The 11,846-nt window shown below is 49.9% G+C and overlaps 1 protein-coding gene across 1 annotated transcript in view; it reads left to right on the top strand.

Moving 5' to 3' along the window:
* LOC135537026 (fibrillin-1-like) overlaps window positions 1–11,846 on the top strand; it is a 44,885-nt gene that overhangs the window by 31,333 nt on the left and 1,706 nt on the right. Inside the window, exons 3-5 of the mRNA XM_064963238.1 lie at window positions 1–92; window positions 5,427–5,552; window positions 10,706–10,830. The exon at window positions 1–92 is cut by the window's left edge and continues 106 nt beyond it. Coding sequence (XP_064819310.1) covers window positions 1–92; window positions 5,427–5,552; window positions 10,706–10,830 — 343 coding nt within the window. The remainder of the gene's footprint in view (window positions 93–5,426; window positions 5,553–10,705; window positions 10,831–11,846) is intronic.

Here is an 11,846-nt window from a genome sequence, read left to right as displayed (position 1 = left end):
GGCATGGGGACACCCCTGTGAGATGTGCCCCGCCCAGCCTCACCCCTGCAGGAGAGGATTTATACCCAACCACCGTACTGGAGCTTGTCAAGGTACAGTAACACACCTGCGCTCAGTCTAGGTGTGTGTCTGTGTGTTCGTCTCTCCCTCTTTCTCCATCTTAACCCAGAGTAACCCCCCCCCCTTACCCATCCAGAGGATTAGGTTAATTGGGTTAAATGAGGGCTGGGTGTCAGGGTACCTCCTGGGTAAAGAATGCCAGCAGACAGCCACCGCGGCGGCTGTCAGAGAGAGGAACACGGGTCAGTGGCAGCACCACGTGGGAGAGCAACTCATTTCCGGTAACACAGCAATGGTACAGCCCCGACCCAGACCCAACAACATTATGGTCCAGCCCTGACCCAGAACAACATTATGGTCCAGTTCTGACCCAGAACAACATTATGGTCCAGCCCTGACCCAGAACAACATTATGGTCCAGCCCTGACCCAGAACAACATTATGGTCCAGCCCTGATCCAGAACAACATTATGGTCCAGCCCTGACCCAGAACAACATTATGGTCCATCCCTGACCCAGAACAACATTATGGTCCAGCCCTGACCCAGACCCAACAACATTATGGTCCAGTTCTGACCCAGAACAACATTATGGTCCAGCCCTGACCCAGACCCAACAACATTATGGTCCAGCCCTGACCCAGACCCAACAACATTATGGCCCAGTTCTGACCCAGGACAACATTATGGTCCAGCCCTGACCCAGACCCAACAACATTATGGTCCAGTTCTGACCCAGAACAACATTATGGTCCAGCCCTGACCCAGACCCAACAACATTATGGTCCAGTCCTGAACCAGAACAACATTATGGTCCAGTCCTGACCCAGAACAACATTATGGTCCAGCCCTGACCCAGAACAACATTATGGTCCAGCCCTGACCCAGACCCAACAACATTATGGTCCAGTTCTGACCCAGAACAACATTATGGTCCAGCCCTGACCCAGACCCAACAACATTATGGTCCAGCCCTGACCCAGACCCAACAACATTATGGCCCAGTTCTGACCCAGAACAACATTATGGTCCAGCCCTGACCCAGACCCAACAACATTATGGTCCAGTTCTGACCCAGAACAACATTATGGTCCAGCCCTGACCCAGACCCAACAACATTATGGTCCAGTCCTGAACCAGAACAACATTATGGTCCAGTCCTGACCCAGAACAACATTATGGTCCAGCCCTGACCCAACAACATTATGGTCCAGCCCCGACCCAACAACATTATGGTCCGAGCCTGATGGTCCAGTGAAGAGACTATAGATGACTGTTATCAAGCTGGACAGAGTGAGGAGATTGTATATGACTGTTATCAAGCTGGACAGAGTGAAGAGACTATAGATGACTGTTATCAAGGCTGAGGCCTGAGGACAGGAGCTGAGGCCTAAGGACAGGGGCTGAGGCCTAAGGACAGGAGCTGAGGCCTAAGGACAGGGGCTGAGGCCTAAGGACAGGAGCTGAGGCCTAAGGACAGGAGCTGAGGCCTAAGGACAGGGGCTGAGGCCTAAGGACAGGAGCTGAGGCCTAAGGACAGGGGCTGAGGCCTAAGGACAGGAGCTGAGGCCTAAGGACAGGAGCTGAGGCCTAAGGACAGGAGCTGAGGCCTAAGGACAGGGGCTGAGGCCTAAGGACAGGAGCTGAGGCCTAAGGACAGGAGCTGAGGCCTAAGGACAGGAGCTGAGGCCTAAGGACAGGAGCTGAGGCCTAAGGACAGGAGCTGAGGCCTAAGGACAGGAGCTGAGGCCTAAGGACAGGAGCTGAGGCCTAAGGACAGGGGCTGAGGCCTAAGGACAGGTGCTGAGGCCTAAGGACAGGAGCTGAGGCCTAAGGACAGGAGCTGAGGCCTAAGGACAGGAGCTGAGGCCTAAGGACAGGAGCTGAGGCCTAAGGACAGGAGCTGAGGCCTAAGGACAGGAGCTGAGGCCTGAGGACAGGGGCTGAGGCCTAAGGACAGGAGCTGAGGCCTGAGGACAGGGGCTGAGGCCTAAGGACAGGAGCTGAGGCCTAAGGACAGGAGCTGAGGCCTAAGGACAGGAGCTGAGGCCTAAGGGCAGGAGCTGAGGCCTAAGGATGGAGGCTGAGGCCTAAGGACAGGAGCTGAGGCCTAAGGACAGGAGCTGAGGCCTAAGGACAGGAGCTGAGGCCTAAGGACAGGAGCTGAGGCCTAAGGACAGGAGCTGAGGCCTAAGGATGGAGGCTGAGGCCTAAGGACAGGGGCTGAGGCCTAAGGACAGGAGCTGAGGCCTAAGGACAGGGGCTGAGGCCTAAGGACAGGAGCTGAGGCCTAAGGACAGGGGCTGAGGCCTAAGGACAGGAGCTGAGGCCTAAGGACAGGAGCTGAGGCCTAAGGACAGGGGCTGAGGCCTAAGGACAGGAGCTGAGGCCTAAGGACAGGGGCTGAGGCCTAAGGACAGGAGCTGAGGCCTAAGGACAGGGGCTGAGGCCTGAGGACAGGAGCTGAGGCCTAAGGACAGGGGCTGAGGCCTAAGGACAGGAGCTGAGGCCTAAGGACAGGAGCTGAGGCCTAAGGACAGGAGCTGAGGCCTAAGGATGGAGGCTGAGGCCTAAGGACAGGGGCTGAGGCCTAAGGATGGAGGCTGAGGCCTAAGGACAGGAGCTGAGGCCTGAGGACAGAGGCTGAGGCCTAAGGACAGGAGCTGAGGCCTGAGGACAGAGGCTGAGGCCTGAGGACAGAGGCTGAGGCCTGAGGACAGGAGCTGAGGCCTAAGGACAGGGGCTGAGGCCTGAGGACGGAGGCTGAGGCCTGAGGACGGAGGCTTGAGGACAGGGGCTGAGGGCCTGAGGACAGGGGCTGAGGGTCTGAGGACAGGAGCTGAGGGCCTGAGGACAGGGGCTGAGGGCCTGAGGACAGGGGCTGAGGGCCTGAGGACGGAGGCTGAGGCCTGAGGACGGAGGCCTGAGGACAGGGGCTGAGGGCCTGAGGCTGAGGATAGAAGCTGAGACCTAAGGACAGGGTCTCTTTTTCTCTATTCTACCCTCTCTTCTCTCTCTCCTTGTCTGGCTGAGGGACGTAGCGCACGCGCGTGTGTGTGTGTGTGTGTGTGTGTGTGTGTGTGTGTGTGTGTGTGTGTGTGTGTGTGTGTGTGTGTGTGTGTGTGTGTGTGTGTGTGTGTGTGTGTGTGTGTGTGTGTGTGTGTGTGTGTGTGTGTGTGTGCGTGCGTGCGTGCGTGCGAGTGAGTGTGCGCGTGTGCATATGCATACAGAGCAAGGTTGGGATGGTAAGTGTTTGGAAGAGTGAGTGTGTGAGCTCAGACATACACTACCCCAAGAGAACTCTAAACAAGAAGATCTCACATACTGGGACGATCTCCACCCTGCTCTAACGCACTGGGACGATCTCCACCCTGCTCTCACTCACTGGGACGATCTACACCCTGCTCTCACTCACTGGGACGATCTCCACCCTGCTCTAACGCACTGGGACGATCTCCACCCTGCTCTCACTCACTGGGACGATCTACACCCTGCTCTCACTCACTGGGACGATCTCCACCCTGCTCTAACGCACTGGGACGATCTCCACCCTGCTCTCACTCACTGGGACGATCTCCACCCTGCTCTAACGCACTGGGACGATCTCCACCCTGCTCTCACTCACTGGGACGATCTACACCCTGCTCTCACTCACTGGGACGATCTCCACCCTGCTCTAACGCACTGGGACGATCTCCACCCTGCTCTCACTCACTGGGACGATCTACACCCTGCTCTCACGCACTGGAACGATCTCCACCCTGCTCTCACTCACTGGGACGATCTCCACCCTGCTCTCACTCACTGGGACGATCTCCACCCTGCTCTCACTCACTGGGGCGATCTCCACCCTGCTCTCACTCACTGGGACGATTTCCACCCTGCTCTCATGCTCTGTGACGATCTCCACCCTGCTCTCACTCACTGGGACGATCTCCACCCTGCTCTCATGCACTGGGACGATCTCCACCCTGCTCTCACGCATTGGGACGATCTCCACCCTGCTCTCACTCACTGGGACGGACTGTGTATTCTGTTCATTTGTATGAGTGTGGGTGTATGTGGGCGGGTGTATGAGTGTGGGTGTGTGGGTGTACACTATGAGTGTGGGTATATGTGGGTGGGTGAGTATGTGGGGATGTGTGAGCGTGTGTGTTTGTTTTTGGTTTTACTAACCTTAAGGGGACCAGAAGTCCTCGGGTTAGGGTTAGGGGTAAGGGTTAGGGTTCAAATTAGGGATAGGGTTAGGGGTAAGGGTTAGGGTTAGGGTTAGAATTATGGTTAGGGTTAGAATTAGGGATAGGGTTAGTGGTTAGGTTTAGGTTTAGGGTTAGAATTAGGGATTGGGTTAGGTTTAGGGTTAGAGTTTGGGGTTAGGGTTAGGGATTAGGTTTAGAGTTTGGGGTTAAGGTTAGGGATTAGGGTAAGGGTAAGAATTAGGGATAGGGTTAGGGGTTAGGTTTAGGGTTAGGGTTAGAATTAGGGATAGGGTTAGGAGTTAGGTTCAGGGTTAGAGTTTGGGGTTAGGGATTAGGGTTAGGTTTAGAATTAGGGATAGGGTTAGGGTTAGGGTTAGAATTAGGGTTAGGGTTAGGGGTTAGGTTTAGGGTTAGAGTTTGGGGTTAGAGTTAGGGGTTAGGGTTAGGGTTAGAGTTAGGGTTAGGGTTAGGGTTAGAATTAGGGTTAGGGTTAGGGGTTAGGTTTAGGGTTAGAGTTTGGGGTTAGAGTTAGGGGTTAGGGTTAGGGATAGGGTTAGGGGTTAGGTTTAGGGTTAGAGTTTGGGGTTAGAGTTAGGGGTTAGGGTTAGGGTTAGAGTTAGGGTTAGGGTTAGAATTAGGGTTAGGGTTAGGGGTTAGGTTTAGGGTTAGAGTTTGGGGTTAGAGTTAGGGGTTAGGGTTAGGGGTTAGGTTTAGGGTTAGAGTTTGGGGTAGGGTTAGGGGTTAGGTTTAGACTTAGAGTTTGGGGTTAGGGTTAGGGGTTAGGGTTAGAATTAGGGATAGGGTTAGGGGTTAGGTTCAGGGTTAGAGTTTGGGGTTAGGGATTAGGGGTTAGGTTTAGGGTTAGAGTTAGAGTTTGGGGTTAGAGTTTGAATTAGGTTTAGGGTTAGGGTTAGAATTAGGGATACGGTTGGGGGTTAGGTTCAGGGTTAGAGTTTGGGGTTAGGGATTAGGGGTTAGGTTTAGGGTTAGAGTTTGGGGTTAGAGTTAGGGGTTAGGGTTAGGTTTAGAATTAGGGATAGGGTTAGAGGTTAGGTTTAGGGTTAGAGTTTGGGGTTAGAGTTAGGGGTTAGGGTTAGTAAAAATAGGGTTTTGATTTGGAATACATTGTGTGTTACTGTGTTGCTGACAGTGTGTTCTGTGTGTGTAGATGTGGATGAGTGCCAGGCCATCCCAGGTCTGTGTCAGGGTGGGAACTGTATCAACACTGTGGGATCCTTCCAGTGTAAATGTCCTGCTGGACACAAGTTCAATGAGATCACACAGAAATGTGAAGGTAAGACACACACACACGCACGCACACACACACACACACACACACACATGCACGCACACACACACATGCGCACACACACACACACACACACACACACACACACATGCACGCACACACACACATGCGCACACACACACACACACATGCACGCACACACACACACATGCGCACACACACACACACACACACACACGCACACACACACACACACACACACACACACACACACACACACACACACACACACACACACACACACACACACACACACACACACACACACACACACACACACACACACACACACACACACACACAAGTCAGACTCAGACTCATACTTACATGTATATCAGAACATTTAAAGGTCATATTTTGTCAGAAGCAAATATTCAGTGTAAGGAGTCAACTTTACTCAGTATAAGGACTATGTTTATTCAGCATACAGTTAGGGTTCACTCTGAACGTCCTCAGGGCTACTGTGTCACATACACTAGATACAAGGTACTTCTTTCATTTCTCCCTGTCAACCAGACTCTGGGATTTCAAATAACTGTTAGTTTGACATTTCCCAATTGTATCCGGTAAAAGCCAGAGTTGAAAGGCGTTTGGGATGAGTTGTGGTTGTTGCAGCGTCAGTCAGGATGTTATAATGATCAGTGTAGGGAAACAGACCACACACATCCGCTACATCACTACCTCCATACACTACTCTGACATTATCCCTCATTAAATCAAACCTGCTCTCTTCTTTCTCTAAGCCACTTCATTTCATTTGATTTAATTGAATCAGAGCAGACTTCGTCTGGTTTAATGTACATTTAAAGGAGCAGATTGAACTACAGATCTAACTCTCTTCATGTCAGTGTGAGGACCTACCCTTGGTGAAGGCTGAATAGAGACACATTCATCTATGGTCGTCCTAGCAGAATGGTACAGAATGTAGACACATTCATCTATGGTCGTCCTAGCAGAATGGTACAGAATGTAGACACATTCATCTATGGTCGTCCTAGCAGAATGGTACAGAATGTAGACACATTCATCTATGGTCGTCCTAGCAGAGTGGTACAGAATGTAGACACATTCATCTATGGTCGTCCTAGCAGAGTGGTACAGAATGTAGACACATTCATCTATGGTCGTCCTAGCAGAGTGGTACAGAATGTAGACACATTCATCTATGGTCGTCCTAGCAGAATGGTACAGAATGTAGACACATTCATCTATGGTCGTCCTAGCAGAGTGGTACAGAATGTAGACACATTCATCTATGGTCGTCCTAGCAGAGTGGTACAGAATGTAGACACATTCATCTATGGTCGTCCTAGCAGAGTGGTACAGACACATTCATCTAGACACAGATGGTACAGAATGTAGACACATTCATCTATGGTCGTCCTAGCAGAGTGGTACAGAATGTAGACACATTCATCTATGGTCGTCCTAGCAGAGTGGTACAGAATGACACATTCATCTATAGACAGAGTGGTACAATACAGACACATTCATCTATGGTCGTCCTAGCAGAGTGGCAGACACATTCATCTATGGTCGTCCTAGCAGAGTGGTACAGAATGTAGAGCCCTAGCAGAGTGGTACAGAATGTAGACACATTCATCTATGGTCGTCCTAGCAGAGTGGTACAGAATGTAGACACATTCATCTATGGTCGTCCTAGCAGAGTGGTACAGAATGTAGACACATTCATCTATGGTCGTCCTAGCAGAATGGTACAGAATGTAGACACATTCATCATCCTATGGTACAGTCGTCCTAGCAGAGTGGTACAGAATGTAGACACATTCATCTATGGTCGTCCTAGCAGAGTGGTACAGAATGTAGACACATTCATCTATGGTCGTCCTAGCAGTGGTACAGAATGTAGACACATTCATCTATGGTCGTCCTAGCAGGGTGGTACAGAATACAGACACATTCATCTATGGTCGTCCTAGCAGAGTGGTACAGAATGTAGACACATTCATCTATGGTTGTCCTAGCAGAGTGGTACAGAATGTAGACACATTCATCTATCTATGGTCGTCCTAGCAGAGTGGTACAGAATGTAGACACATTCATCTATCGTCCTAGCAGAATGGTACAGAATGTCGTCTAGACACATTCATCTAGCAGAAGTGGTACAGAATGTAGACACATTCATCTATGGTTTTCCTAGCAGAGTGGTACAGAATGTAGACACATTCATCTATGGTCGTCCTAGCAGAATGGTACAGAATGTAGACACATTCATCTATGGTCGTCCTAGCAGAGTGGTACAGAATAGAGACACATTCATCTATGGTCGTCCTAGCAGAGTGGTACAGAATGTAGACACATTCATCTATGGTCGTCCTAGCAGAGTGGTACAGAATACAGACACATTCATCTATGGTCGTCCTAGCAGAGTGGTACAGAATGTAGACACATTCATCTATGGTCGTCCTAGCAGAATGGTACAGAATGTAGACACATTCATCTATGGTCGTCCTAGCAGAGTGGTACAGAATGTAGACACATTCATCTATGGTCGTCCTAGCAGAATGGTACAGAATGTAGACACATTCATCTATGGTACAGAATGTAGACACATTCCTAGCTAGAGTGGTACAGAATGTAGACACATTCATCTATGGTCGTCCTAGCAGAATGGTACAGAATGAAGACACATTCATCTATGGTCTACAGACCTGGGTTCAAATACATTTACTCCTGAGGTGCTGACCTGTTGCACCTTCGACAACCACTGTGATTATTATTATTTGACCCTGCTGGTCATCTAGGAACATTTGAACATCTTGGCCATGTTCTGTTATAATCTCTACCCGGCACAGCCAGAAGAGGACTGGCCACCCCTCATAGCCCCTCATAGCCTGGTTCCTCTCTAGGTTCTGGCCTTTCTAGGGAGTTTTTCCTAGCCACCATGCTTCTACACCTGCATTGCTTGCTGTTTGAGGTTTTAGGCTGGGTTTCTGTACAGCACTTTGTGACATTCATCTATGCAGAGTGGTACATCAGCTTATGTAAGAAGGGCTTTATAAATACATTTGATTTGAAATCATTTAGCGTTTGTTGAGCGTTTGTTGAGCGTTTGTTGAGCGTTTGTTGAGCGTTTGTTTTAGCCCTGTCTGGAGTTCCAGGTGGGTGGGGTTTGTGACTTTCTTATTTGCTCCGTAGCTAAAGGCTCAATCAAGCACAGATACAGTTTTTGAAATTATTTGGCCGTCCCTCTATTTCAGTACTATTTGAACCCAGGTGTGAGAGCATGGCCGTCCGTCTGTTTCAGTACTATCTGAACCCAGGTGTGAGAGCATGGCCGTCCCTCTGTTTCAGTACTATTTGAACCCAGGTGTGAGAGCATGGCCATCCCTCTGTTTCAGTACTATTTGAACCCAGGTGTGAGAGCATGGCCGTCCCTCTGTTTCAGTACTATTTGAACCCAGGTGTGAGAGCATGGCCGTCCCTCTGTTTCAGTACTATTTGAACCCAGGTGTGAGAGCATGGTCGTCCCTCTGTTTCAGTACTATCTGAACCCAGGTGTGAGAGCATGGCCGTCCCTCTGTTTCAGTACTATTTGAACCCAGGTGTGAGAGCATGGCCATCCCTCTGTTTCAGTACTATTTGAACCCAGGTGTGAGAGCATGGCCGTCCCTCTCTTTCAGTACTATTTGAACCCAGGTGTGAGAGCATGGCCGTCCCTCTGTTTCAGTACTATTTGAACCCAGGTGTGAGAGCATGGTCGTCCCTCTGTTTCAGTACTATTTGAACCCAGGTGTGAGAGCATGGCCGTCCCTCTGTTTCAGTACTATTTGAACCCAGGTGTGAGAGCATGGCCGTCCCTCTGTTTCAGTACTATTTGAACCCAGGTCTGAGAGCATGGCCGTCCCTCTGTTTCAGTACTATTTGAACCCAGGTGTGAGAGCATGGTCGTCCCTCTGTTTCAGTACTATTTGAACCCAGGTGTGAGAGCATGGTAGTCCCTCTGTTTCAGTACTATTTGAACCCAGGTGTGAGAGCATGGCCGTCCCTCTGTTTCAGTACTATTTGAACCCAGGTGTGAGAGCATGGCCGTCCCTCTGTTTCAGTACTATTTGAACCCAGGTGTGAGAGCACATTCGTCCCTCTGTGGAACACCAGAAGACGGAGGTTATATTATGACTGTCCTGTTAAAGAACCAGACTCTTCAGAATAAAAACCTGTGTTTCCTTGAGACTTACATGAATAAAGCCTTATTCTAGCAGATATTAAAACTGAATAATATTGGCCCATTAACAAAGAAGACAGACAAGTTGTAACAGGACTGATTCAGACCAGCAGCCAGAGCAGGGTTGCTTTTCAGTGATCTGCAGGGTTTGTGGTGCTAATTTGCAGGGTAAAAGTATGCACGGTTTTATGCCCAGAAATAATGGCAGGAAAACTGGCCTGTGTCAAAACCGTTTCCGATATATTTCTGAACTGCCATGGATGTGAAATACATTCAGTGGTTAGCTGTCTGACAAACACTCCAATAGACACTACAATAAACACTCCAATATCCTGTGACACAGTTCTTCACATTGTCATGGCTAACGTGTTAAACACTGTTCCACGCTCTTAAACACTGCAGTCCAGTCGACTTCAGTCTTGTCACAGTTGATTATCACCACAGTTGTTGTCTGTATGTCTACATGCTGTGAAAGACATTGCAATTTGGTAATAATAACGATTTATGCCTCTCCTCTCCTCTCCGCTACTCTCATCTCCTCTCCTCTCCTCTCGTCTCCCCACTTCTCCTCTCCTCTCCTCTCCTCTCCTCTCCTCTCCTCTCCTCTCCTCTCCTCTCTCCTCTCCTCTCCTCTCCTCTCCTCTCCTCTCCCCCACTCCCTCTCCTCTCCTCTCCCTCTCCTCTCCTCTCCTCTCCTCTCCTCTCCTCTCCTAGCTCCTCTCCTCTCCTCTCCTCTCCTCTCCTCTCCTCTCTGCTCTGCTCTGCTCTGCTCTCCTCTCCTCTGCTCTGCTCTCCTCTCTAGGTCTCCTATACAGACACTTCATCTATGGTGTCCTCAGCAGAGTGGCTCAGAATGTATGCTAGATGAGTGTTCTAGCATCCCAGGTCTGTGTAGTGGAGGAGAGTGTTCCAACACGGTGGGCAGTTACTTCTGCTCCTTCCCTCTCTACAGATCTAGATGAGTGTTCTAGAATCCCAGGTCTGTGTAGTGGAGGAGAGTGTTCCAACTGTGGGCAGTTACTTCTGCAGGTGTTCTCAGGGCTACTACACTCCAGTGGATGGCTCCAGGTGTACCAGGTAAGTTTACCTCCTCCATACTGTACCAGCAGCCTGGTTTTACTCTGCTCTCTACCTGGAACTCTACCAGCTGTTGTTTACTCTGCTCTCTACCTGGAACTCTACCAGCTGTTGATTACTCTGCTCTCTACCTGGAACTCTACCAGCTGTTGTTTACTCTGCTCTCTACCTGGAACTCTACCAGCTGTTGTTTACTCTACTCTCTACCTGGAACTCTTCCAGCTGTTATTTACTCTGCTCTCTACCTGGAACTCTACCAGCTGTTGTTTACTCTGCTCTCTACCTGGAACTCTACCAGCTGTTGTTTACTCTGCCCTCTACCTGGAACTCTACCAGCTGTTGTTTACTCTGCTCTCTACCTGGAACTCTACCTACCTGGAACTCTACCAGCTGTTGTTTACTCTGCTCTCTACCTGGAACTCTACCAGCTGTTGTTTACTCTACTCTCTACCTGGAACTCTACCAGCTGTTCTTTAGCCAGCCAGAGAGAGAAAGTCAGAGAGGGAGAGACAGAGAGAGAGAGAGTCTGGTCCCTGTAAGTCAATAAGTCTGGTAATGAGGAGCCTTTAGCACTACAGTCTGCTAGGCTGGCCACGGCTCAACTCTCTCTCTCTCTTGCTCTCCTCTCTCTCCCTCTCTGTGTATCTTTCTCTCTACCCCCTCTCTCTTCCCCCGTCCTTCCTCACTGGCTGAGGCAGAGAGCAGAGGGAAGAGAGAGGGGAGTTGAACGTTGTCCAGACTTCCAGCCGTTAGTATTTAGGTCAGTAGTCGCTTCACTCTAATTCCACTACAATGAGCTATTTTCTCTGAATGCAGAGTGAAGGAGAACAGAGTAGAGGAGATGGGAGGTGTAATGTCACACTGTGCTCACTGTGCATACCTGCATACCTCCTTCTTCCTGCTGCTTCATTATAGGAGCTGCGAAAGAGCTTTCTCTCTCTGTCTCTCTCTCTTTCAGTCTCTCTCTTTCAGTCTCTCTCTCACCCTCTCCCTGTCTCTCTCTCTCTCTCTCTCTT

This window comes from Oncorhynchus masou, unplaced genomic scaffold, assembly GCF_036934945.1.
Source record: "Oncorhynchus masou masou isolate Uvic2021 unplaced genomic scaffold, UVic_Omas_1.1 unplaced_scaffold_700, whole genome shotgun sequence".
Taxonomy (NCBI): Eukaryota; Metazoa; Chordata; class Actinopteri; order Salmoniformes; family Salmonidae; genus Oncorhynchus; species Oncorhynchus masou.
This window is presented reverse-complemented; position numbering and strand designations above follow the sequence as displayed.